The sequence below is a fragment of the Podarcis pityusensis genome (assembly GCF_964106645.2).
Source record: "Podarcis pityusensis genome assembly, chromosome: 16".
NCBI classification, from domain to species: Eukaryota; Metazoa; Chordata; class Lepidosauria; order Squamata; family Lacertidae; genus Podarcis; species Podarcis pityusensis.
This window is the reverse complement of record NC_138041.1, coordinates 21,648,730-21,670,747: the sequence shown is the minus strand read 5'-3', so window position 1 is coordinate 21,670,747 and position 22,018 is coordinate 21,648,730. Positions and strand designations below refer to the sequence as shown.

General features: G+C 47.3%; 1 protein-coding gene across 3 annotated transcripts in view; it reads right to left on the bottom strand.

Annotated features, from left to right (window-relative positions):
• The window catches only part of RASAL1 (RAS protein activator like 1), a 67,558-nt gene extending 50,442 nt beyond the window's left edge, over window positions 1-17,116 (bottom strand). For 2 of the 3 annotated variants that reach the window (XM_080986247.1, XM_080986249.1), the window contains exons 1-2: window positions 16,668-17,116; window positions 4,198-4,254 (exon numbers count right to left, since the gene is read on the bottom strand). In XM_080986247.1, the coding sequence (XP_080842373.1) occupies window positions 4,198-4,254; window positions 16,668-16,732 (122 nt within the window). In that variant the 5' untranslated portion in view covers window positions 16,733-17,116. Of the gene's footprint in view, window positions 1-4,197; window positions 4,255-5,870; window positions 6,021-16,667 lie in introns of those variants that run through there. The other variant, XM_080986248.1, reaches the window with a different exon arrangement.
• Window positions 17,117-22,018: the final 4,902 nt, after the last annotated feature.

Sequence of the window (22,018 nt, the reverse complement as noted above, 5' to 3'; positions counted from 1 at the left end):
TAATTTTATACAGGAAGCATTGCCAGATCATCAGTTTCTAATCTCTCGTGTTTCCTCTCGTTCTTATTCACCATTTTTAGAGCTAACTAGGGAACACTTTGTTGGAGAGGGCGGTCAAGTCAGGAGTCTGCCCAGAAGGACCGTTGGTACTTAATGCCGTCTATGCAACACATCGTTAACCTATGGAACTCCCTCCCACAGGAAGCAGTGATGACCACCAACTTGGATGACTTTGAAAGAGGTCTGGACAAATTTGCAGAGCAGAAGGCCATCAGTGGCTATGAGAACTGCATGCTGGACTAGCTGGGGCATTGGCCTGATCCAGTAGGCTATTGATTGATTGATTGATTGATTGATTGAGTGACTGATTGCATTCATATCCCGCTTTTTCTCTAAGGAGCTCATTTAACCCCCACAACAACCTTGTGAGGTAGGTTAGGCTGAGAGGTAGTGATTGACTCAAGGTCACACCCAGTGAACTTCATGGCTGAGTGGGGATTTGAACCCTGGTCTCCCAGGTTGTCCTAGTGCAATTCTCTAACCACTACACCACCTTGGCTTTGTCTTATTCTTCTGTTCATATGTCCTTTCATCTCTCCCCCCCCCCCTCAGCACAGCCAGGGACTGATTCAACCGCCTCTTCCCAGCCTGGTTAATCGTTCACCATCCTAAGGAGCAAATCTTTACAGAGCCATGTTGCTCTGTCTTCAAGCCACTTATAATGTTGTCAGTTTGCTCTTGATCAAATATTTGAGGAGGGATAAGATGAGAAGGGTGTGTCAAGACTGGACGGATCAGACAGCCTGAGGCTCTCTGAGGCTCTTGCCAATTCTCCAGCCCAGGAAGACAAGCACAGGGTTCCTTAACACCTCTGGGCACCGGGCAATGTCAAATGGCTGACAAGCTGTCAATCATGCTTACAAGCTGCCAGTATGGTGACCCTACCACATATTCCACAGAAGAGAAAGTGGAGGATGAAGGAATACTGTAAATGGTGCTAATAGAAGCTATCAGGACCTGTAAAAAAACCCCTTTTAAATCCCAAAGTACGTAGTGCCTTTGGGACAGGCTGTAGCTCAGTGGTTAGGACACTTGCTTGGCCTGCAAAAGGTTCCAGGTTCGGCCACTGACATCTCCAGGAAGGGCTAGGAGAGACCCCCTGTCTGTAACCCTGGAGAGCAGGTGCTAGTGAGTATAGAGCGTTGTGGTCTAAACCACTGAGCCTAGGGCTTGCCAATCGGAAGGTTGGTGGTTCGAATCCCTGCGACGGGGTGAGCTCCCATTGCTCGGTCCCTGCTCCTGCCAACCTAGCAGTTCGAAAGCACGTCAAAGTGCAAGTAGATCAATAGGTACAGCTCTGGCGGGAAGGTAAAGGGGGTTTCTGTGCACTGCTCTGGTTTTGCCAGAAGCAGCTTAGTCATGCTGGCCACATGACTCAGAAAAACTGTCTGCAGACAAATGCCGGCTCCCTTGGCCAGTAAAGTGGGATGAGCGCCGCAACCCCATAGTCGTTCACGACTGAACTTAACTGTCAGGGGTCCTTTACCTTTACCTTTACCTTTTTAAGCTTGATGGACCAGTGCTCTAACTCCCAGAGTTCCCTGGGAAGAGGGACTGATTGTTAAATCAACTCTGGGGATTGTAGCTCCCGGAATTCTTTGGGGAAACATATACCATGCTGCTTTAAACAAATGCATCCTTACTTTGGTGCAACTTCATCTAAACCATATCCTCCAACATTTCTCCGGTGAAAATAAAGATGTCTCAATCCATAATGATAATTTTGCTATTTATACCCCACACATTTTACCGGTTTGCCCCAGCCACTCTGGGCAGCTTACAATATATATAAAAACATAATAAAACATTAAATGTTTTTTTAAAAAACCTTCCCTATGCAGGGCTGCCTTCAGATGGCTCGGTGAGTCAGATAACTCCATACCCTCCAACATTTCTCCAATGAAAATAGGGACGTCCTAAGGAAAAGTGGGACATTCCTGGATCAAGCCAGAAACTGGGGTGGCTTCTTTAAATCTGGGATGTCCCTGGAAAATAGGGACACTTGGAGGGTCTGCTAACCTTCCTGCCCACAAACCAGGAGGAAGACTTGCTAAATGGCCAATGTTATCTAAACTCCCCGCAAACAGAGCTAACAAAATCTAGATGGGCCATCAGCCTGATACAGCAGGCTCATCTTAGGTGGGATAACCAGGGCTTTTTTTCCCAGCCAGAACTCATCAGAACTCAGTTCCAACACCTCTCAGGTAGGTGCCATTGACATTAAAAGAGAACAAGGGAGGCATTCATGGCGATTGCCAGCATCTCTTATTCTAGAAAAAATAGCACCTTGCTTTAATGCAACGTTATCTAGTCTCCTTGCAGACAACGTTATCTACCGGTAGTCTCCCTGGAAGTGCTACCTGCTCCCCTGGCTATGTGCAGGCCCATGGGGCCTTAAAATAACATAAGCAAAAATCCCAACTGAGATGTCTGGCCTCCTGCTCTCAAACATTAAGCTGCGGAAAACCTCGTGGCGGATTAACATTCCTTGTGGATATTAGTGCTCACCTTTTAACGGCACATCTGAATCTCTCCTTTGGCAACCAGGGAGGCTGCCCCACGGCTGCCAACCAGGCACCAACCACCACAGATCCGCCTTAATTGCCTAGGACAACCCCTTGTTTTCGTTAATCCCCATGGAAGGGAGTTTAATTTTCGGCTCAGGCTTTAAGTGGGACACGTCATCGACAAAGCCTGGATTTGGAAGCCTGACAATGAGAAGCTTTCACAGAGCAATGCTTTTCCCAAGGGAAGCAGAGTCCAGACCCTGTTGTTGTTGTTGTTGTTGCTGCTGCTGCTGCTTGCCTGCCCTTCACCCCAAGGCCCCAGAGCCAGTTGTGAAATTGAAACACAACATCAAAAACAGTTTAAAATAACTTGCAATCACAAAAATATACACCTCAAGTGTCAAAAGCGGAGGTGTGTTTTCAGCATCCTCTGGAAGCTGTATAATCAAGGTGCCAGGCGCACCTCTGTGGGGAGGGAGTTCCACAGCTTAGGGGCCACCACAGAGAAGGCCCTCTTCTGGGCCGCCATCACCCTGAGCCTCTGAAGGTGAAGGAACTACCAAGAGGACCCCCTCTGCTCATCTCAGCACCTGGAAGGGTCTGTCAGCATAGATGCAGTCTTTCAGATATTTGGGGCCTGAGTCATTTAGGGCTCTGAACACCAGTATGAGCTGCTTGGGGTGGATCTACACACGGGGGGGGGGGACCCCCCGCTATAAATAAGTCAGAAATTAAATCGTTCTAACAAAAGAAAAAAAACGCTAGAGAAAATTGCTTAGATTTTTGTTTTGCTCGCCAGTGCCATCTGGTGTTGCATGTTTATAATGCATACAACATGCTGTTTTTTGACCAATGTAGCTGAGTCCTTAAACTGGGCCTGGAACAAAATGCCAACCAGTGCATCTGTTCTAAAACAGGGGTTATATGAAATCTAAACAGAACCCCAGCTAGTAATCTGGCTGCGATAATCCAGTCTGGAAGTTCCCAGAGCACAGAGCATAGTGGCCAAGTTACCTCCGTCCAAAAGAGGTCATAGCTGGCAAGCCTTCCAGAGCTGGCACCAACCTTGCTTTCGGACTACAACTCCCATCAGCCCACCAAGCACGGCCTTTCTGGACTACAACTCCCATCACAGCTGGCTGGGGCGGGTGGAGTTTTAGTCCAAACATCTGGAGGACATCAGGCTGCCAAAGGACAGTCTGGACTCGAGCACATTTGTAATAGTCAGATAAATCTTAGAACAAGAAGAGTTATAAGAACATCTGGACCAAAATTTCCTATAGTCCAGTCCTCTACCAAAACCAACAATGACCAGCCGGATTTGGGAAGCCCGCTATTTGTGCCTAGTGTGTGGCATGTAAGAGCTATACAGTACTGCCTTCAAACATGGAGGTACTATTTTGCTGCCGTGAATAAGCCCGATCCACAAATATTTCTGATCCTGAGGCTTGAGATACTGAGTTCAATGATTCAGAAAAGGGCAACCAAAATTATCAAGGGGATGGAGGGAACAACTCTCCTACAAGGAAAGCTGGCAGTGTTTAGGGGCGTTTTGGGGAAATCTCTAAATCTGGGAAATCTTTAAAACTGGAGAGATGTGGGCGTTCCAGTCCTCTCTGCCTCTACTTACCTTGCCACGACCTCGTTGTCAACCTTGATGATGCAATAAGGGTCGCTGGTGCCGGACCTTTGGGAGAGAGCAAAGCAGAAACATGGATGAGAATTAAACACTCCCCACACCAATGCTAATAATAATAATAATAATAATAATAATAATAATAATAATAATTGGTTGGGGGCATCACTGGTTTCAAAAATGCCACAAAAGCCGTGGGTGGCAGTAGTACTGGTGCCCACTGAAAATTCTGATGGGATTTACCTACAGAGGAGAACAGGAATTTAAGGGAGGAGGTCTTTTTTAGCCTAAGAGTCACATTCCATTCTGGGCAACCTTCGGATGAGAAAACAATCCAGCAGCACCAGTCCCTATGAGAAGAAGTCCCAGCAAAAGAAGAATGGATACAAAAACTTGTGGAATATGCAGAAATGGTGAAACTTACTGGAAAAATAAGAAATCAAGGTAACAAACTTTTTATAAAAGAATGGAAACGGTTTGTTGAATATTTACAGACAAACTGTAAACAGGTGAGAACATTGGCAGGATTATTATAATCGCCTGCCGTTTTATATGAGTATATATTTACAGGAGATGAACAAAGGAGCAAATTAAGTTAATATGGATACACAGAAAATATTACAAAATAAATTTCAGGAACTGCAGAAAGAGGGGGAAGGAAGTCAAGTTTTGAAATGTTAAAATGATTGAAAAATGATTGAAATGTATGAAACTGAAAAGCATAAATAAAATGTTTAAAAAGCAGTACCAGTCTCTGTGGAAGCCAGCAGCTGTGTGAGGGTTCCTGGTTTGTGGCACCTCAAAATTGTGTACCCGTTGGCCATAGTCCCCCTGCCCCTCCACACTACGCCCCTAAGCTGGGGACAGCATATAGCCTGGTGGGGAGAGAGATCCAAGGGACAGATTGATTCAAGAGCATAAGCAGAGCTCTGCTGGATCAGGCCAATGGCTCATCTAGTCCAGCATCCTGTTCTCACAGTGGCCAACCAGATGCTCAAGCAGCAGCTGAGCACAAGATCCCAGTCCTTTCCTGCAACTGGTATTCAGAAGCATCACAGCTTCCAGCAGGCCATACAGGCAGAACACAGCCACCATGGCTAAAGGTAAAGGGACCCCTGACCATTAGGTCCAGTCGCAGACAACTCTGGGGTTGCAGCGCTCATCTCGCTTCATTGGCCGAGGGAGCCGGTGTACAGCTTCCGGGTCGTGTGGCCAGCATGATTAAGCTGCTTCTGGCGAACCAGAGCAGCGCACGGAAACGCCGTTTACCTTCCCGCCGGAGTGGTACCTATTTATCTACTTGCACTTTGACGTGCTTTCAAACTGCTAGGTTGGCAGGAGCTGGGACCAAGCAACAGGAGCCCGCCCCGTCACAGGGATTTGAACCGCTGACCTTCTGATCGGCAAGTCCTAGGCTCTGTGGTTTAGACCACAGCGCCACCCACGTCCCTGCCACCATGGCTAGTGGCCATTTATTTATTTAAAAAGCCTTTCTAAACCACTTCACAGTTTGAAAACCTCTCTAATCAGCATGCACTATGTACAATGCAAAGAACCAATATCCGTTAACACGCAAATACAGCTGTAAAGTCAATAAAAGAGCATAAAAGCAAATAAAAAGAATGAATTCAGAGGATTTGCGCGTATAAATCAGAGTCTAATCTTACGGGTCATGAAAAGCCCAGGCCAAAGAGATAAGTCTTTACGAGGCGTCTGACGCAACTGCTGGTTGCTACTTGACACAAGGCGGGGGAAGGTCGCTCCACAGGATGGAGCAGCCAGGAGGACCACTCATTTTGGATCTGGGATGTTGAAAATAAAACTGCCAGTATCATAATGCCATTATACAGATCTACGGTGCAACCACATTTGAAGTACTGTGTTTACAGCTCTAGTTATCTCCCACTTGAACTACTGCAACGCGCTCTCCGTGGGGCTACCTTTGAAGATGACCCGGAAACTGCAACTAATCCAGAATGCGGCAGCTAGACTGGTGACTGGGAGCGGCCGCTGAGACCATATAACACCGGTCCTGAAAGACCTGCAATGGCTCTGAATACGTATCCAAGCACAATTCAAAGTGTTGGTGCTGACCTTTAAAGCCCTAAACGGCCTCAGCCCAGTATACCTGAAGGAGCGTCTCCACCCCCAACATTCAGCCCGGACACTGAAGTCCAGCTCCAAGGGCCTTCTGGCGATTCCCTCCCTGCGAGAAGTGAGGTTACAGGGAACCAGGCAGAGGGCCTTCTTGGTAGTGGCACCCTCCGTGTGGAATGTCCTCCCATCAGATGTCAAAGAAATAAACAACTATCTGACTTTTAGAAGACATCTGAAGGCAGCCCTGTATTGGGAAGTTTTAAATGTTTGATGTTTTATTGTGTTTTTAATATTCTGTTGGGAGCCGCCCAGAGTGGCTGGGGAGACCCAGCCAGATGGGCAGAGTTTAAGTAATATTAATAATAATATAATAATAAGTAATATTGGAGAGGCAAAAAGAAAGAAAAAATACCCGAATATAAGCCGCTCCCTTCCTCGCTGCTCCTGGCTGGCTGCATACGGGGGGGGGGGGGGGGACCATGTTGCGTTGCCGGCAGCTTTTTCCCTTCCTCACTCTCTCCCTTCCTGGCCTTAGGGAAGAGGACAGGGGACTACGCATGGGGCAGGCGAAGCTTTGCCGCTCTCCTGGCGCTGTTTGCGCTGCGCTCCTGGCTGCATACTATAAGGTTGCAAATATAAGCCACACAGAATTGGGTGGAAAGTGAGGCTTATATTCAGGCCATTACAGTACAGTGGTACCTCAGGTTACAGATTCCGCCAACCCGGAAATAGTACCTCAGGTTAAGAACTTTACCTCAGGATGAGAACAGAAATCGTGCGGTGGCGGCAGGAGGCCTCATTAGCTAAAGTGGTACCTCGGGTTAAGAACAGTGTCAGGTTAAGAACGGACCTCCAGAACGAATTAAGTTTTTAACCTGAGGTAACACTGTATTACAGTTCTGGTCGCCTCGCCTCAAAATGGATATTGCAGAGTTGGAAAAGGTTTGGGAAAGGGCAACCAAAGCAATCGAGGGATGGAAAGACTCCCAAATGAGGAAAGGTGCAGCATTTGGGGGACTTTTTAATCTAGAGATAAGGCAAGCAAGAAGTGACATGGCAGAGGCTTATAAAATTAAGCTTTGCGTGGGTGGGTAGGGAATAGATAGAGAAAAGCATTTCTCCCTCTCTCATAACACTAGAACTGGTGGACGTCCAACGAAGCTGAATGTTGGAAGATTCGGGACAGATACAAGAAAGTCTTTCTGCATAGTTAAACTATGGAACTGGCTCCCACAAATGGCAATGATGCCCACCAACTTTGTTGTTGTTGCTGTTTAGTCGTGCCCGACTCTTCATGACTCCAAGGACCAGAGCACGCCAGGCACTCCTGTCTTCCACTGCCTCCCGCAGTTTAGTCAAACTCATGCTGGTAGCTTTGGGAACACTATCCAACCATCTCATCCTCTGTCGTCCCCTTCTCCTTGTGCCCTCCATCTTTCCCACCATCAGGGTCGTTTCCAGGGAGTCTTCTCTTCTCATGAGGTGGCCAAAGTATTGGAGCCTCAGCTTCAGGATCTGTCCTTCCAGTGAGCACTCAGGGCTGATTTCCTTCAGAATGGAGATGTTTGATCTTCTTGCAGTTCGTGGGACTCTCAAGAGTCTCCTCCAGCACCATAATTCAAAAGCATCAATTCTTCGGCGATCAGCCTTCTTTATGGTCCAGCTCTCACTTCCATACATCACTACTGGGAAGACCAAAGCTTTAACTATACGGACCTTTGTTGGCAAGGTGATGTCTCTGCTTTTTAAGATGCTGTCTAGGTTTGTCATTTCTCCCAAGAAGCAGACGTCTTTTAATTTTGTGGCTGCTGTCACCATCTGCAGTGATCATGGAGCCCAAGAAAGTAAAATCTCTCACTGCCTCCATTTCTTCCCCTTCTATTTGCCAGTACAGCATTAAAAAAGGATTAGACAAATGCCTGGAGGAGAGGCCTATCAATGGCTACTACTCATCCACAGTTGGATACAGTTACTATGCTTCTAAATACCAGTTGCTGGAAACTGCAGGAGGGGAGAAGGCTCTTGTATTCGAATCCTGTTTATGGGCTTTCCACAGGCAATTGGTTGGCAACTGTAAGAACAGGATCCTGGACTAGATGGGCCATTGGCCTGATCCAGCAGCCTCTTCTGATATTCTTATGCTGGACCTGAAGCTGAAGCCTTAAATGCTTAATTCTGCCATCACCTCTGGTGTTTTCTCATCTCTGGAGGTTTCCATTCCTGCAGTTTTTCTTTGTTTGTTTTTAAATTCAGCGCAAGTCACCCAGAAGCAAGAGAGCTACAAATCGGGGAAATGCAAAATGCCCCTCTCTTCCCAGCCTCACTGCCACATGCATGGCTGAGTTCTCACCGGCTGCCATCGCAGCGCAACATATCATTATGGCCAACCTCTCTGCCCCCTCTATTATTTATAGATTAATATCAGCCTGGATTGTAACTTGATAACTAATAATAGTAACTTAATTCAGCCTCCTGAACTCCAAGGGGTTAGGCAAGATCGCTGCTCAAAAAGAGGATTGTAGCTTAGAAATTAATATCCAACTAAGGCCTACTCAGAGTAGACCCACTGGAAACAATGGACTGAAGTGAGCTGAGTTCATTATCCTCAATGCGCCTTCTCTGAATAAGATGAATGTTGGATATACAACCCAATACAGTGGTACCTCGGGTTAAGTACTTAATTCGTTCCGGAGGTCTGTTCTTAACGTGAAACTGTTCTTAACCTGAAGCACCACTTTAGCTAATGGGGTCTCCTGCTGCCGCCGCGCCGCTGGAGCACGATTTCTGTTCTCTTCCTGAAGCAAAGTTCTTAACCCGAGGTACTATTTCTGGGTTAGCGGAGTCTGTAACCTGAAGTGTATGTAACCTGAAGCATATGTAACCTGAGGTACCACTGTACTACTATGAATACATCTTTGCATTTTCTGGTTGCAGTCCTCGCAACAACCCTGTAATGTTAGCTGGTGTTATTATTTCCCCATATTGAAAGGAGGGGCTGAGGCTGAGAGGGGCATCTTGCCCCAGGATCCCAGCAGGCTTGTAGTAGTTGCAAGATTTGAACCAGGGACTCCCTGCCTTGGCAGTGCTGTCTCTTAGCCACTACAATAGAACATCTCAAGTGTCTGGCTGTTCTAGGGAGCTGGTGCCATTTAAATGGTTGGTCCTTTAAAGCAGGATTGGGAAACCCAATTTGCCCCCTCTCTTGTTGAGAGTTGCATTCCCTCAGTGGTATTCTGTTAGGGCATGGGTAGGCAAACTAAGGCCCGTGGGCCAAATGCGGTCCAATCGCCTTCTGAAACCGGCCTGTGGACGGTCCGGGAATCAGCGTGTTTTTCCATGAGTAGAATGTGTGCTTTTATTTAAAATGCATCCCTGGGTTATTTGTGGGGCATAGGAATTCATTCATTCAACCCCCCTCCCAAAAAAAAAATATGGTCTGGCCCCCAAAAGTGGACAGAACTGATACTTCTTTCTTTCTTTCTTTCTTTCTTTCTTTCTTTCTTTCTTTCTTTCTTTCTTTCTTTCTCTCTCTCTCTCTCTCTCTCTCTCGCTTTCTCGCTTTCATGCGCTTTCTCTCTCTCTCTCTCTCTCTCTCTCTCTCTCTCTCTCTGTGACACATTCTGTCTCTCTGACATCCACCTTCTCCCTCTCTCCCTTTCTGTGACACCCCTTTCATTCTGTTCTTCTCTTTCTCTCTCTCCCTGTCCCAAAAGGAGCCAACTCTTAGGGGCCAAGGTCCCTTCGGTGCCGGATTTACATATAAGCTAAACAAACTATAGCTTAGGGCCCCACTCTCTTTGGGGCCCCAAAAAAATTTAAAGGGGGGGAAAACTGGATGTACATTTCCAAAATATAAGATAAAAAACAAATAAAATAAAACCTACATACAGCAACAGTGTTTTGTGTTGTGTTGCTCCTATGATGTAAGTAATGGGCCCCACCTGCTAACCTGCTCCCTAAAATATCACTGGTTTGCTCATTTCTATACATAGGGTGCCGACATTCTGCATGGACTGGACATATAAAGGGCTCCATTACCTTCAGTAGCTTAGGGCCTCATCAAACCTAAATCCGGCCGTGGGTCCCTTTGCCCACCCCCGTTAAAATATTTGAAGGGGCTGCCCCCACCCCAGAGTGGATAGGCATTGCCATTCAAATGGTGTGTACACGTTGTATCGTGTGATTAGTTATGCAAGGCTGTGCTTACCTGGGACACCCACCCCCCAATATTTTATTCCAGTTGGCACCCCTGCCTCTCCCCCTACTCTTTCTGACACCCCTTTTCCCTCTCTCTCCCCCTTTGTCTCCGACACACCCTTCTTTCGCCACTTCGCCTACCGCCCAGTAAGAGCCCTGCTGAATCAGGCCAAAGCAGGGGCTCCATCTAATTCAATATCCTGTTCTCTCAGTGGCCAACCAGACCCCACCCCGCCCAGGGGAAGCCCACAAGCAACAGCCACCATCCCTGCTGGCAGCTCTCAGCAACTGCTCTACAGAGGCTTCCTGCAGGTTACCAGAGCCCTGAGCCAGCCAGTTGCACAGGCAGGGGACTTTTGAAATTCACCGGAGGGCCGCATGTTGCCGATCCCTGCTTTGAAGAGGAACCCTTTGTTCCCTCCTCCCCTGAAATCTTGTTAGCTAGCCTCTGAAGCAAGCAGCTCAAGGAGATGTCACTACATCCATGGAAACAGCAAAATGCCAGGAGCCCCACTCACAGCAGTTTTCTACTTAGCTAGCTGGCTTGGGAGAACGCAAGTGTGATTGTGTGTGTGTGTGTGTGTGTGTGTGTGTCTGCACACAAGCCCTGTTTCGTGCCACCCCCGCCCCCAAGATCTGGGTTCAGATCCTGTCCTTAAAAACAGAACTACTTTAAAAACAACTCACATTCTGAGACTGATATACAGTGGTACCTCGGGTTACATATGCTTCAGGTTACATACGCTTCAGGTTACAGACTCCGCTAACCCAGAAATAGTGCTTCAGGTTAAGAACTTTGCTTCAGGATGAAAACAGAAATCGTGCTCTGGTGGCGCAGCAGCAGCAGGAGGCCCCATTAGCTAAAGTGGTGCTTCAGGTTAAGAACAGTTTCAGGTTAAGAACGGACCTCCGGAATGAATTAAGTACTTAACCTGAGGTACCACTGTAGTCACATTCGGAACACACATTTAAAGCACGTGGCTTTCCCTCCAAAATCCTGCGAACTGTAGTTTATTTGTATTATTTTATTTTTAAACACATCATTAAAAGCAGTCATGTGGTGTATTTTAGTTTGATGTTTTGTTTATTGTATCTGCAAATCTTATTTATTTTGAAAAAAGATTTTTATATACCACTTGACTATGGCAAAACCTCTAAGGGTTTTATGAGAAATATTAAAATTACCAATTAAAAAAACCCAGTTAAAAACATTTAAAGAGAATTAAAATGAACAGGCATTGACATGTCAATATCTGTATGTCTGGATAAAAAGGTAAAGGGACCCCTGACCATTAGGTTTAGTCGTGACCGACTCTGGGGTTATGGGGCTCATCTCGCTTTATTGGCCGAGGGAGCCGGCGTACAGCTTCCGGGTCATGTGGCCAGCATGACTAAGCTGCTTCTGGCGAACCAGAGCAGCACACAGAAACGCCATTTACCTTCCTACCGGAGCAGGACCTATTTATCTCCTTGCACTTTGACATGCTTTCAAACTGCTAGGTTGGCAGGAGCAGGGATCGAACAACGGGAGCTCACCCCGTCACGGGGATTTGAACCGCTGGCCTTCTGATCGGCAGGTCCTAGGCTCTGTGATTTAAGCCACAGCGCCACCCGCGTCCCTATATGTCTGGGTAGTCTTTGCCTAAACGAAAAGGTTTTAAGAGGGCTCTGAAAAAGGGTGCAGCAAAGACACCTGCTTGCTGTCAAGAGGCAGGGAGTTCCAAAGTATAGCTGCTGCCACACTCAGAGATCAATCAATGAGTATTGTGTGGCATCTGGAACTGTACCAGTTCTGCAGATGCAAACCGTCGAGTAGATGTATATGGGGTAAGGTGCTCCCCCAAGTGTGCTGGTCCCAATCCATTTACTGCCCCACTTCCGCCGGGGCAACAATTCCCAGTGTCCTTAACAAACTGCTAATGGTTTGTACATAAAGCAAAGGCAAACCATAGTTTCACACAAATGAGCAAACACTCCTCCTGCTTGCTATTGTACCCAAAGCTAAGCCATGGTGTGCCTTAGAGTTACATCAAAACCCAGATTCGTGCCCTGAAAGATGGGGTCAAGATGCATTTGATAAAGAGATAAAAACTCAGAGGTACACTTTCCCTGAACGTGGAGGTTCTGTTATCTTGATTAATAGCTGCTGAGAAGCCTCTTTGCTTTGCAAGCAGAAGGCACCAGGTTCTGTCCTTGGCATCTCCAGGTAGAGAGCCCTGCCTAAAACCCTGGAAAGCAGCTGCCAGTCAGTGCAGACAACGCTGAACTAGATGGACCGACAGTCCAATTCAGTATAAAACAGCTTCCTATGGTCCTATATCACGGAGGCAAAAAAAGCTAAGCCTGCAACCCTGTACACACTTACTTGGGAGTAGGTCCCAGTGATGTCCATGGGGCTTACTTCTTAGCAGACACATAACATGCCTCTGGAAAGGGATGGACTAACTACTGTTGTCTATGCTCTGGTAATTTCAAGGTTAGATTACTGCAATGCGTTATACGTAGGGCTGCCTCTGAAGATGCTTCGGAAACTTCAGCTAGTGTAGAATTCAGTGGCCAGGCTGCTCACCGGAGCAGGACGGTTTGAGCATACTGCACTGATCCTGGTCCGACTGCACTGGCTACCAATTAGTTTCCGGGCCCAATTCAAAGTGCTGGTTTTGACCTATAAAGCCTTAAACAGCTCAGGACCGCAATATCTCAAGGACCGCCTCTTTCCATATGAACCTACCTGGACCCTGAGATCATCTTTGTGTGCCTCCTCCTCGAGAGGTCTGAAGGGCGGCAACACAAGAACGGGGCCTTCTCTGCAGTGGCTCCCCGTCTGTGGAATGCTCTCCCCAAGGAAGTTTGCCTGGTGCCTTCATTAGACACCTTTATGTTGTGATCTTTCTTGTGAACCGCCCTGAGACCTCTGGGTATAGGGCAGTATATAAACTCAATTAATAATAATAACAACAACAACAACAATAATATTTACTCAAGCATTGGTCTCCATGTGTTCAACAGGGCATGGTAAACAGACACAGGATTGACCCTTCAGTAACGACCCTTTGGTGGCAACAGGGAACCTGCCAAGCAGTGTTTGAATCTGTGCTGAAGCTGGCATAGAAGCATAGACTTGTAGAGTGTTGGAAGGGTTCCCTGAGGGTCATCTAGTCCAACCCCCTGCAATGCAGGATTGCTGGGCAGCTGCCAAAGCTGCTCCTCTTCACTCCCTTAAAAGTACAGAATTGAAGAAAGGATGTGGCTCAGAGGGAGGGCAAGCTGTTTTGCATGCAAGAATGTCCCAGGTTCAATCCCCGGCATGTCCAGCTCGAACTGGAAGAGGCTCCCTGTGTGAAATCCTGAAGAGCTGCTGCCAGTCAGTGTGGACAATATTGAGCTAGATGGACCCATGATCTAATTGGACTTTATATCAGGTGGCCATAATGACAGCTGCCAATCTGGGATGGCTTCCAAAGGTGATTAGACAAATTCATAAGTTCTATCAGTTGCCTTGTATGTATCTGACCTTTGGTCCATCTAGCGCAGAGTTGTCAGCACTGACTGGCAGTAGTTTTCCAGGGTTTCAGATAAGGAGTCTGCCCCAGCCTGGATACGCCAGGGTAGGCTGTGGCTCTTCCCTAGAGACATAGAAACACAGAAAGCTGCCTTATGCCGAGGAAGACCTCTAGTCCATCTAGCTCAGCATTACCTACACTGACTGGCAGCAGCGCTCCAGAGTTCCTGGCAGGAATTTTCTCCCAGCCCTACCTGGGAGATTGGGGATTGAACCCGGGACCTTGTGCATGCAAAGCAGATTCTTTAACCACTCAGGTAAGCCACCTCCCCTGTCACAGGAGGCTTTCTTATACTGATCCAAATCTCTGGTCCATCTAGTTCAGTGCTGTCTGCACTGACTGGAAGCGTCTCTCCCGATTTCTGAACAGGGTTTTCTCTCAGTGCTACCCAGCGGTGCCAGGAATTGAACTCGGAACATTCAGCATGCAAGGCAGATACCACTGAATGACAACATCTTCTTCTTGCCATATTGCAGTCCTTAACTAGTGTTGCTTTTACTATTCTTGCCCCAGTAACTTTTGTTAAAGCTTATAAACATCGTAAGCAAAAAAATTTAGCTTCCTATAGTCACCCATCTAACTTCTAATGGTAGAGTTGACATGGAGGAACGTTGCGTTTGAATATGGTTTGTTTTGGGGGTGGGGTGGGGAAACCATCTACTTTAATAATGAACTAAATCCCTCCAATTATGCGTTATTGTTATTATTGTTGTTGTTGTTATTTCTGCACTTTTGGAAATGTATTAACTTATTTTGCAAGATTTATATACCGTTTGAGAGTAAAGAAGCAGTTTAGGGGAAGGAAAAAAACAGTAAGATTATCAGCATGACCGAACAATATGACTGTACGGAACAATTGCAGATTTGCAGAGGAAAATATCCTTTTGAATTATATACCCAAGATGTGGAATCTAACAAAGGGACAATTTGAATGGACTCTTACAATGGCAGAAAGACTGATATTGATGAACTGGAAAAATAAAAATCCATCTTCAATGGATTGAAGATAAGTACAAACTCTCTACACATAAACAAGTTGTGTACAAACGTAGACTTGCCACAGACAAATTTAACAATATTTGGAATTCATTTTTATAAATACCATATTAGATTAAGGTCTGATTAACTACAACTCCCTTTTTTGGTAATGTACACAATATCTTTTTTCTGTTTTGTTTGGGTACTATTTCTTGTTTCTTCTTTTTTGTGTCTTACTCTGTGCCCTTGTAAGTTTGTACTTTTTATTTCTCAATAAAGAATATGAAAAAGATTATCGGCATTAAAACATAGTTTAAAACAACTATTTTAAACATTATTTTTTTAAAAAATAAATTAAAATCACACCCAAACTCAGAACCTCCTTAATATATACCTTATATACAGAATTGAACCCATCGGTCCATCTAAGTCAGGACTACACTGACTGGCAGCTGTTTCAGGCAGGGGACACTTCATGGAGATGCCATTGGGACCTTCTGCAAGCCAAGCAGATGTTCCACCCCTGAGCTAAGGCACTTCCCTTAAAACATAGCAACGCAGAAAGCTGCCTTTTACTGAATGAGACCCTTGGTCCATCTAGCCACCAACACTGACTGGCAGCGACTCTCCACAGTTTCAGGCAGGGACTCCCTCCCAGCCTTGGAGATGCCTCGAATTAAACTTGGATCCTTCTGCACGCAGAGCAGCAGACGCTCTGTCAATATCAGCAGGATGGACGAAAGCCACCGACAGGATAGCTCAGCCGCGTGGTGCTGATGATGCCAAAGCTGCAGGTTCGATCCCCGTCAGGGGCACCTGCGTTATACTCTTGCTTTTCAACTGAGGACCCTCAAGGTCCCTTCCAACTTTACGAGGCTATGACGTTCCTCGGTTTTCTGAGGGACAGGAGGCTGGAGAGGGTCCGTGGCTCGCATCTCGCCTGCTGGATCCCCCGGAGTCCCTCCGCTCCCTCCCCTCGAGGAGATACAGAAGAGAGACCTTCGCTGTGACCCAGCAGCGGGGCTCGTCTTACGCTCCCGAGCGGTGGCCACCTGCCTCCCCGCGCCCACGCAGTGAGCAAGAGCAGAAGGAACTCCCCACCCCCCACTGCCACCACCTACTCAGCCTTCTGGAGTCGTGGGGATCGGGGACCACAGACGGGAGGGACGACGGGGGGGGGAGGGGCGATGGCCAGGAAAAGGCTGCCCACTGAAGTGAGCTTGCCTACACCTCCACCCCGCCCGAAAAAACAACAACTGGAGTTTGCCCCGGCAGTGCTGCCGTCGGGGGGCAAGACAGCCGTGGCCCTCCAAGACAACTAGTGCCCTCCGGCAGCCGGTCATGGAATCATAAAAGGGATCCCTGAGGGTCCTCTAGTCCAACCCCCTGTAGTGCAGGTCTTAAAGAGGCGCTTGCTAGCCCTGCCGCCCTCTAGGACCGTCGAGGTTGGGTGGGGAGGGAGAAGAGCCAGAAGACGGCAAAAAAAAAACTGGGGGAAACAAAAAGAGGCGCCGTCTAGTCGGGTCCGCGCAGTGGAGACGGAGCTCGCCTTCGGACGGCAGGCGGGGGCCGCCCGGAGGGGTTTGGCGGGGAAAGGAGGGGGTCTCGACGGCGCGGGCCGGCACTCACACGTCCTTGGCCGGCAGGTCCCTTCCCTCCACCACGCGGAAGTGCAGCGACGTGTTCTTGGCCATGCCGAGGCTGGCGGAGGCGCGCTGGCGGCGGCCGCTGCAGCAGCGCTCACCGACGGTCCGCGGGCTGCATGGAGCGCCGATCCTCGACGGCCGTCCAGCCGCAGCAGCCGCGCCGCGCCTTCCTTTGATCCCTCCCGGATTGCAAGGCGAAGGAGCTTTTTCCTGTCAGCAGGAAAGCCTAAGCCTCCTCCTCCTCCTCCTCCAGAAGCCAGCCAGCCAGGCAAGACGGGAGAGAGAGGCACGCAGGCTGGGGAACCGGTCCGGCCAGGTGGCGATCTCCTTCTCCGCGGAGTTCAGAAGGCGAGAGCGCCCGCCTGTCGAGCTGGCTGCCTTCGCTCGCCTTGTTAAATGCCAGGCGCTCCTCGGCTGCCTCGGCTGCGGCTACAGGTGGCCGGGCGGAAGAGTGTGAAGCTGGCCCGCCTCCTAGAGGCCGAAAAGGGAAGCGGCGGAGCTCCGTTCCGTTGGTTGTTGGGGGGTGGGGGGCGTTTGTTCCTTTGCTTTCAATAATAATAATAATTAATAATATTGATGATGATGATGATGATGATGATGATAATAAGACGCCTGCTTCTTGGGAGAAAAGCAATGACAAACCTAGAGAGCATCTTAAAAAGCAGAGACATCACCTTGCCAACAAAGGTCCGTATAGTTAAAGCTATGTTTTTCCCAGTACTGATGTATGGAAGTGAGAGCTGGACCATAAAGAAGGCTGATCGCCGAAGAATTGATGCTTTTGAATTATGGTGCTGGAGGAGACTCTTGAGAGTCCCATGGACTTCAAGAAGATCAAACATCTCCATTCTGAAGGAAATCAGCCCTGAGTGCTCACTGGAAGGACAGATCCTGAAGCTGAGACTCCAATACTTTGGCCACCTCATGAGAAGAGAAGATTCCCTGGAAAAGACCAGGATGCTGGGAAAGATGGAGGGCACAAGGAGAAGGGGACGACAGAAGACGAGGTGGTTGGATAGTGTTCTCGAAGCTACCAGCATGAGTTTGACCAAACTGCAGGAGGCAGTGGAAGACAGGAGTGCCTGGCGTGCTCTGGTCCAGGGGGTCACGAAGAGTCGGACACGACTAAATGACTAAACAGCAACGAAGAAGAAGAAGAAGAAGAAGAAGAAGAAGAAGAAGAAGAAGAAGAAGAAGAAGAAGCAGCAGCAGCAGCAGCAACGTTCTCCGGAGTGTTAAGAAACTGCCCTGCTGGATCTGATCTCCCAGCCCCAGTGTTCTGTTTCCAGCAAGGTGTAGCCGGATGCCCCCCAGCCATGGACTAGGGCTGGCATGAAAGCAAAACACAGAAAAATCGAAAACGCCTTCATGTTTTTTTAAAAAAGGCAGGGCTCAGGCATCCCGCCAACCCCCAACTGAAAGAGGCCAGATTAGAAGCCAAACGACAGAAAATAAACAGTTTTGCTTGGTGCTTAAAGATAAGTGATGATGGCGCCAGACATGCCTCCCTGAAAAGAGCATTCCTCAAGAAGGGGGCCACCACTGAAAAGCCTTTGTGTCGCTGTCCTGTGGATCCTTCCATACAGTGCTATTTTTCTAGAAAAAGAGCTACTGGAACTCATGGTGAATGCCTCCCTTGTTCTCTTATAATGGCAATGGCGCACACCTGAGAGATGCTGGAACTGAGTTCCGGCTGAAAAAACTCCCTGCTCCCATCATAGAGGATGTTCACAGAGAAGGCCTTCAGACAATGATCAGAGGGTCCAAATTAGAGGCTGCTGCTGTAATGTGTCGCCAGAGGGGTTGCCCTTGAAAAGCTAGATCTGAACAGTTATGAGGAACTACTGGTATGTGCCACAGACCAGTCAACTCCTATCAACAACTCCTATCATCCCCTGACCATTGACCATGGTGGCTGGGGCTGATGGGAGCTGGAGTCCACTAACATCTGAAAGGTGGCAGGTTCCCCATCCCTGTTCAGCTAAGCATCCTGGACCTGGACATAGGGTCAGAAGCATGTCATCAATAGAAAACAAACACCGGTGTCAGTGAATTTAACTTTAATTCAAAGAAACCAAAACAGTGCAAGCCCAGTGATGACAGCAACTCTTCCCTGTAGGTCTTGCCCCAATGAGGCAGTTGCGCTTCCCCTCCTAGTAGTCTAAGGCTCCTTTTTCTTTTCTCTCTTTGCTCCCTGGCTTTTTCAACAGCCTACCTCATCTCTGTCTCTTGGCCCCCATCCTCTCCTGTCACTGATCCTAGACTGCTTTCTTTCCCAGCATCTACCTGCTCACTAAACCCTGTCGCCTCTTCAACTTCCAACATTTCCTCCTCCCCGTCTGCTCCTTCTTCTACCTCTGACCACTAATAGTCGTTCCACCAGCACTCCCCAGGCTCTGAGCCTCCTTCCCCTGGGGGTTCCTCAGCTGGTGACCCCCACCACTCTCGTGCATCCAGCCAGTCTGAAAAATCAGTTTTCCAATGACTTCTGCCAACAGATATTCAGGGTTCTGGGTTTGCTAAGAATTCTCAATGCTCACTAGGCTGCTTTGGGGGCAGTGTTCCCCTGGTTTGGTTTCCCCCTAACATTTTGTATGGCTGTTGCACTAGAGCAAGGGCAAGAGGAATGGTGATGCAATATGAAATCTAGCCCTAGATTTCATATTGCAACAGCATTCCTTTTGCCCTTGAGCTAGTGCAACAGGCATACAAAACATTAGGGGAAAGCCTAATCAGTGGAAATGTGTTGTTGCACAACCAGTTATACAACAGGGAATATCTAGGAGACAGCAATCTGATGTTTAACCACCACAAGAGCCTTGTTCTTCTTCTGCCTTCTCTTGCACAAGCAATTATCCTAGTCTAGTGCAACTACTACACCATTAACAGACTTAAACTTGGTGGTATGTTGCATTCCTTTGATTATTAGTATTATTATGAATTGATGAGGTCTATGCATGAGGTCAGGGACACGGGTGGCTCTGTGGGTTAAGCCACAGAGCCTAGGACTTGCTGATCAGAAGGTCAGCGGTTCAAATCCCCATGACAGGGTGAGCTCCCGTTGCTCGGTCCCTGCTCCTGCCAACCTAGCAGTTCAGAAGCACGTCAAAGTGCAAGTAGATAAATAGGTACCACTCCGACGGGAAGGTAAACGGTGTTTCCGTGCCCTGCTCTGGTTCGGCAGAAGCGGCTTAGTCATGCTGGCCACATGACCCAGAAGCTGTACGCCGGCTTCCTCGGCCAATAAAGCGAGATGAGCGCCGCAACCCCAGAGTCGGTCACGACTGGACCTAACGGTCAGGGGTCCCTTTACCTTTTATGCATGAGGTCTAATGGACTGCTAATTGTGATATTTTCTCCTATAGCTGTTGTTCTCTTGACTTATATCAGAGCTGGCGAATCCCAGGTGTAGGGGCCAAATGCAGCCCTACAGGGACTCTTAAGAGCCATGTCTCCCCACAAGCCACACCCCTCCCCAGTCCTCCTCTGCTCTCTGGAGTGCTATTGTCTGGCTGGACTCTGGAGTGTCTCCTGGTACTGTGATAAGGGCTTTTGCTTGCCTAGATGAAGGATGAAGAGATGGTGTGTGTGTGTGTGTGTGTGTGTGTGTGTGTGTGTGTGTGTGTAAAAACCTCTGGCTTTTGTGTGGCTGGAATACAGCTGGCTCCAGAAAGGTGTCATGTCTGACATTGGTAGAGCATGAGTCTCTTAATCTCAAGGTTGAGGGTTCAAGCTCCACTTTGGGTGAAAGATTCCTGCATTGCAGGGGGTTGGACTAAATGACCCTCAGGGTCCCCTTCCAACTCTACAATTCTATGATTCTATGCCTGTGGCTCAGTTCCCGCCAGACCTGCCATGCGGCCCCCCAAAGGTTGCCCATGGGGGGAAATGCGGCCCTTGTGCTGACTTCCACAAAACCATTTTGCTACAAAAAGAAGACGTGAAGAGTTAAATTGCCTTTGCTTCCCTTCCAACTCTGCGTTTGGCCCTGTGATCTTTTGCAGGAGGAGGAATTGAAAGGACAAACATCCTGTTTTCTTCCTGGGCCCCGGAATCCATTTCTCACTCATCATTAGTGGCATTCTTAATTGCAGTGCGTGGGTGAGAAACTTTAGAAGACGCACTCAGGCTTGAGACTTGTGTCTAACAGGAGACTTATTAATTTCTGACAGGATCCAGCCAGCCTGGATCTCTCGGCTGGGTTTCTCTCCCAATTATCTCTGCTTTCAAAAGTCTGGTGCGAAAACTATTTTGATTATTATTTTGGATTTGATTTGATTTTATTTAAAAAAAATCACCCTACCTGAAGTGGGAGTAGGCCAGATAATAGCAACCTGCCATTTCCAAATTATTTTAAGTTACTTAATGAATGTATTGATCACACCACTAGACTGATCAAAAAAAGGACACATGTTTACCATTATAATAAGCAATTCATTCTAATCTAAGCCTTATACTGAGTCAGACCCATGGTTCATCTAGCTCAATATTGTCTACACAGACTGGCAGTAGGTCTCCAAAGCTTTTCAGACACTTCCCCAGCCTGACTGGAAATACTGGGGATCGAACTTGCAACTTGAACCTCAACTTCTGCATGCAAAGCGGATGCTCTGACGACTGAGCCACAGCCGTTCCCCTACATTCTGTGTTTTTTTTTTAACGGTATTTATTAAAATTTCAAAGAAAAGAAAGAGATTACATTAATAAGAAAATTAACAATAAAAAGGAAAAATTAACAATAAAAAGGAAAAATTAACAATAAAAAGGAAAAATTAACAATAAAAAGGAAAAATACAAAATACAAAATACAAAAAAAGAGAAAACAGTTAAAAACAATTCAATCTTTTCATCACTTCTCTTACATTTACTTATTTCCCGGACCTCCTCATACCACCCTCTTTTGTATTCCAATTCAGTTTGTTAGTCCAGCAATTCCTTTCCCTCCTTTTTAATCCTGATCTTTAATCTTGATATATTATAACATTAAATTTTTACGTATCAAAAACCAATTTTTCCATATTCTTTTATACCACTACAGCTAGGAACCACTTAACTTCAATCCGACATCATTCTAACATTCATTAATTTTACAATATTTCTGTAAGTAGTCTTTAAATTTCTTCCAATCTTCTTCCACCGACTCTTCTCCCTGGTCTCGGATTCTGCCAGTCATTTCCGCCAATTCCATGTAGTCCATCATTTTCATCTGCCATTCCTCCAGTGTGGGTAGATCTTGTGTCTTCCAATGCTTTGCAATAAGTATTCTTGCTGCTGTTGTAGCATACATAAAAAAAGTTCTGTCCTTTTTTAACACCGATTGGCCAACTATGCCCA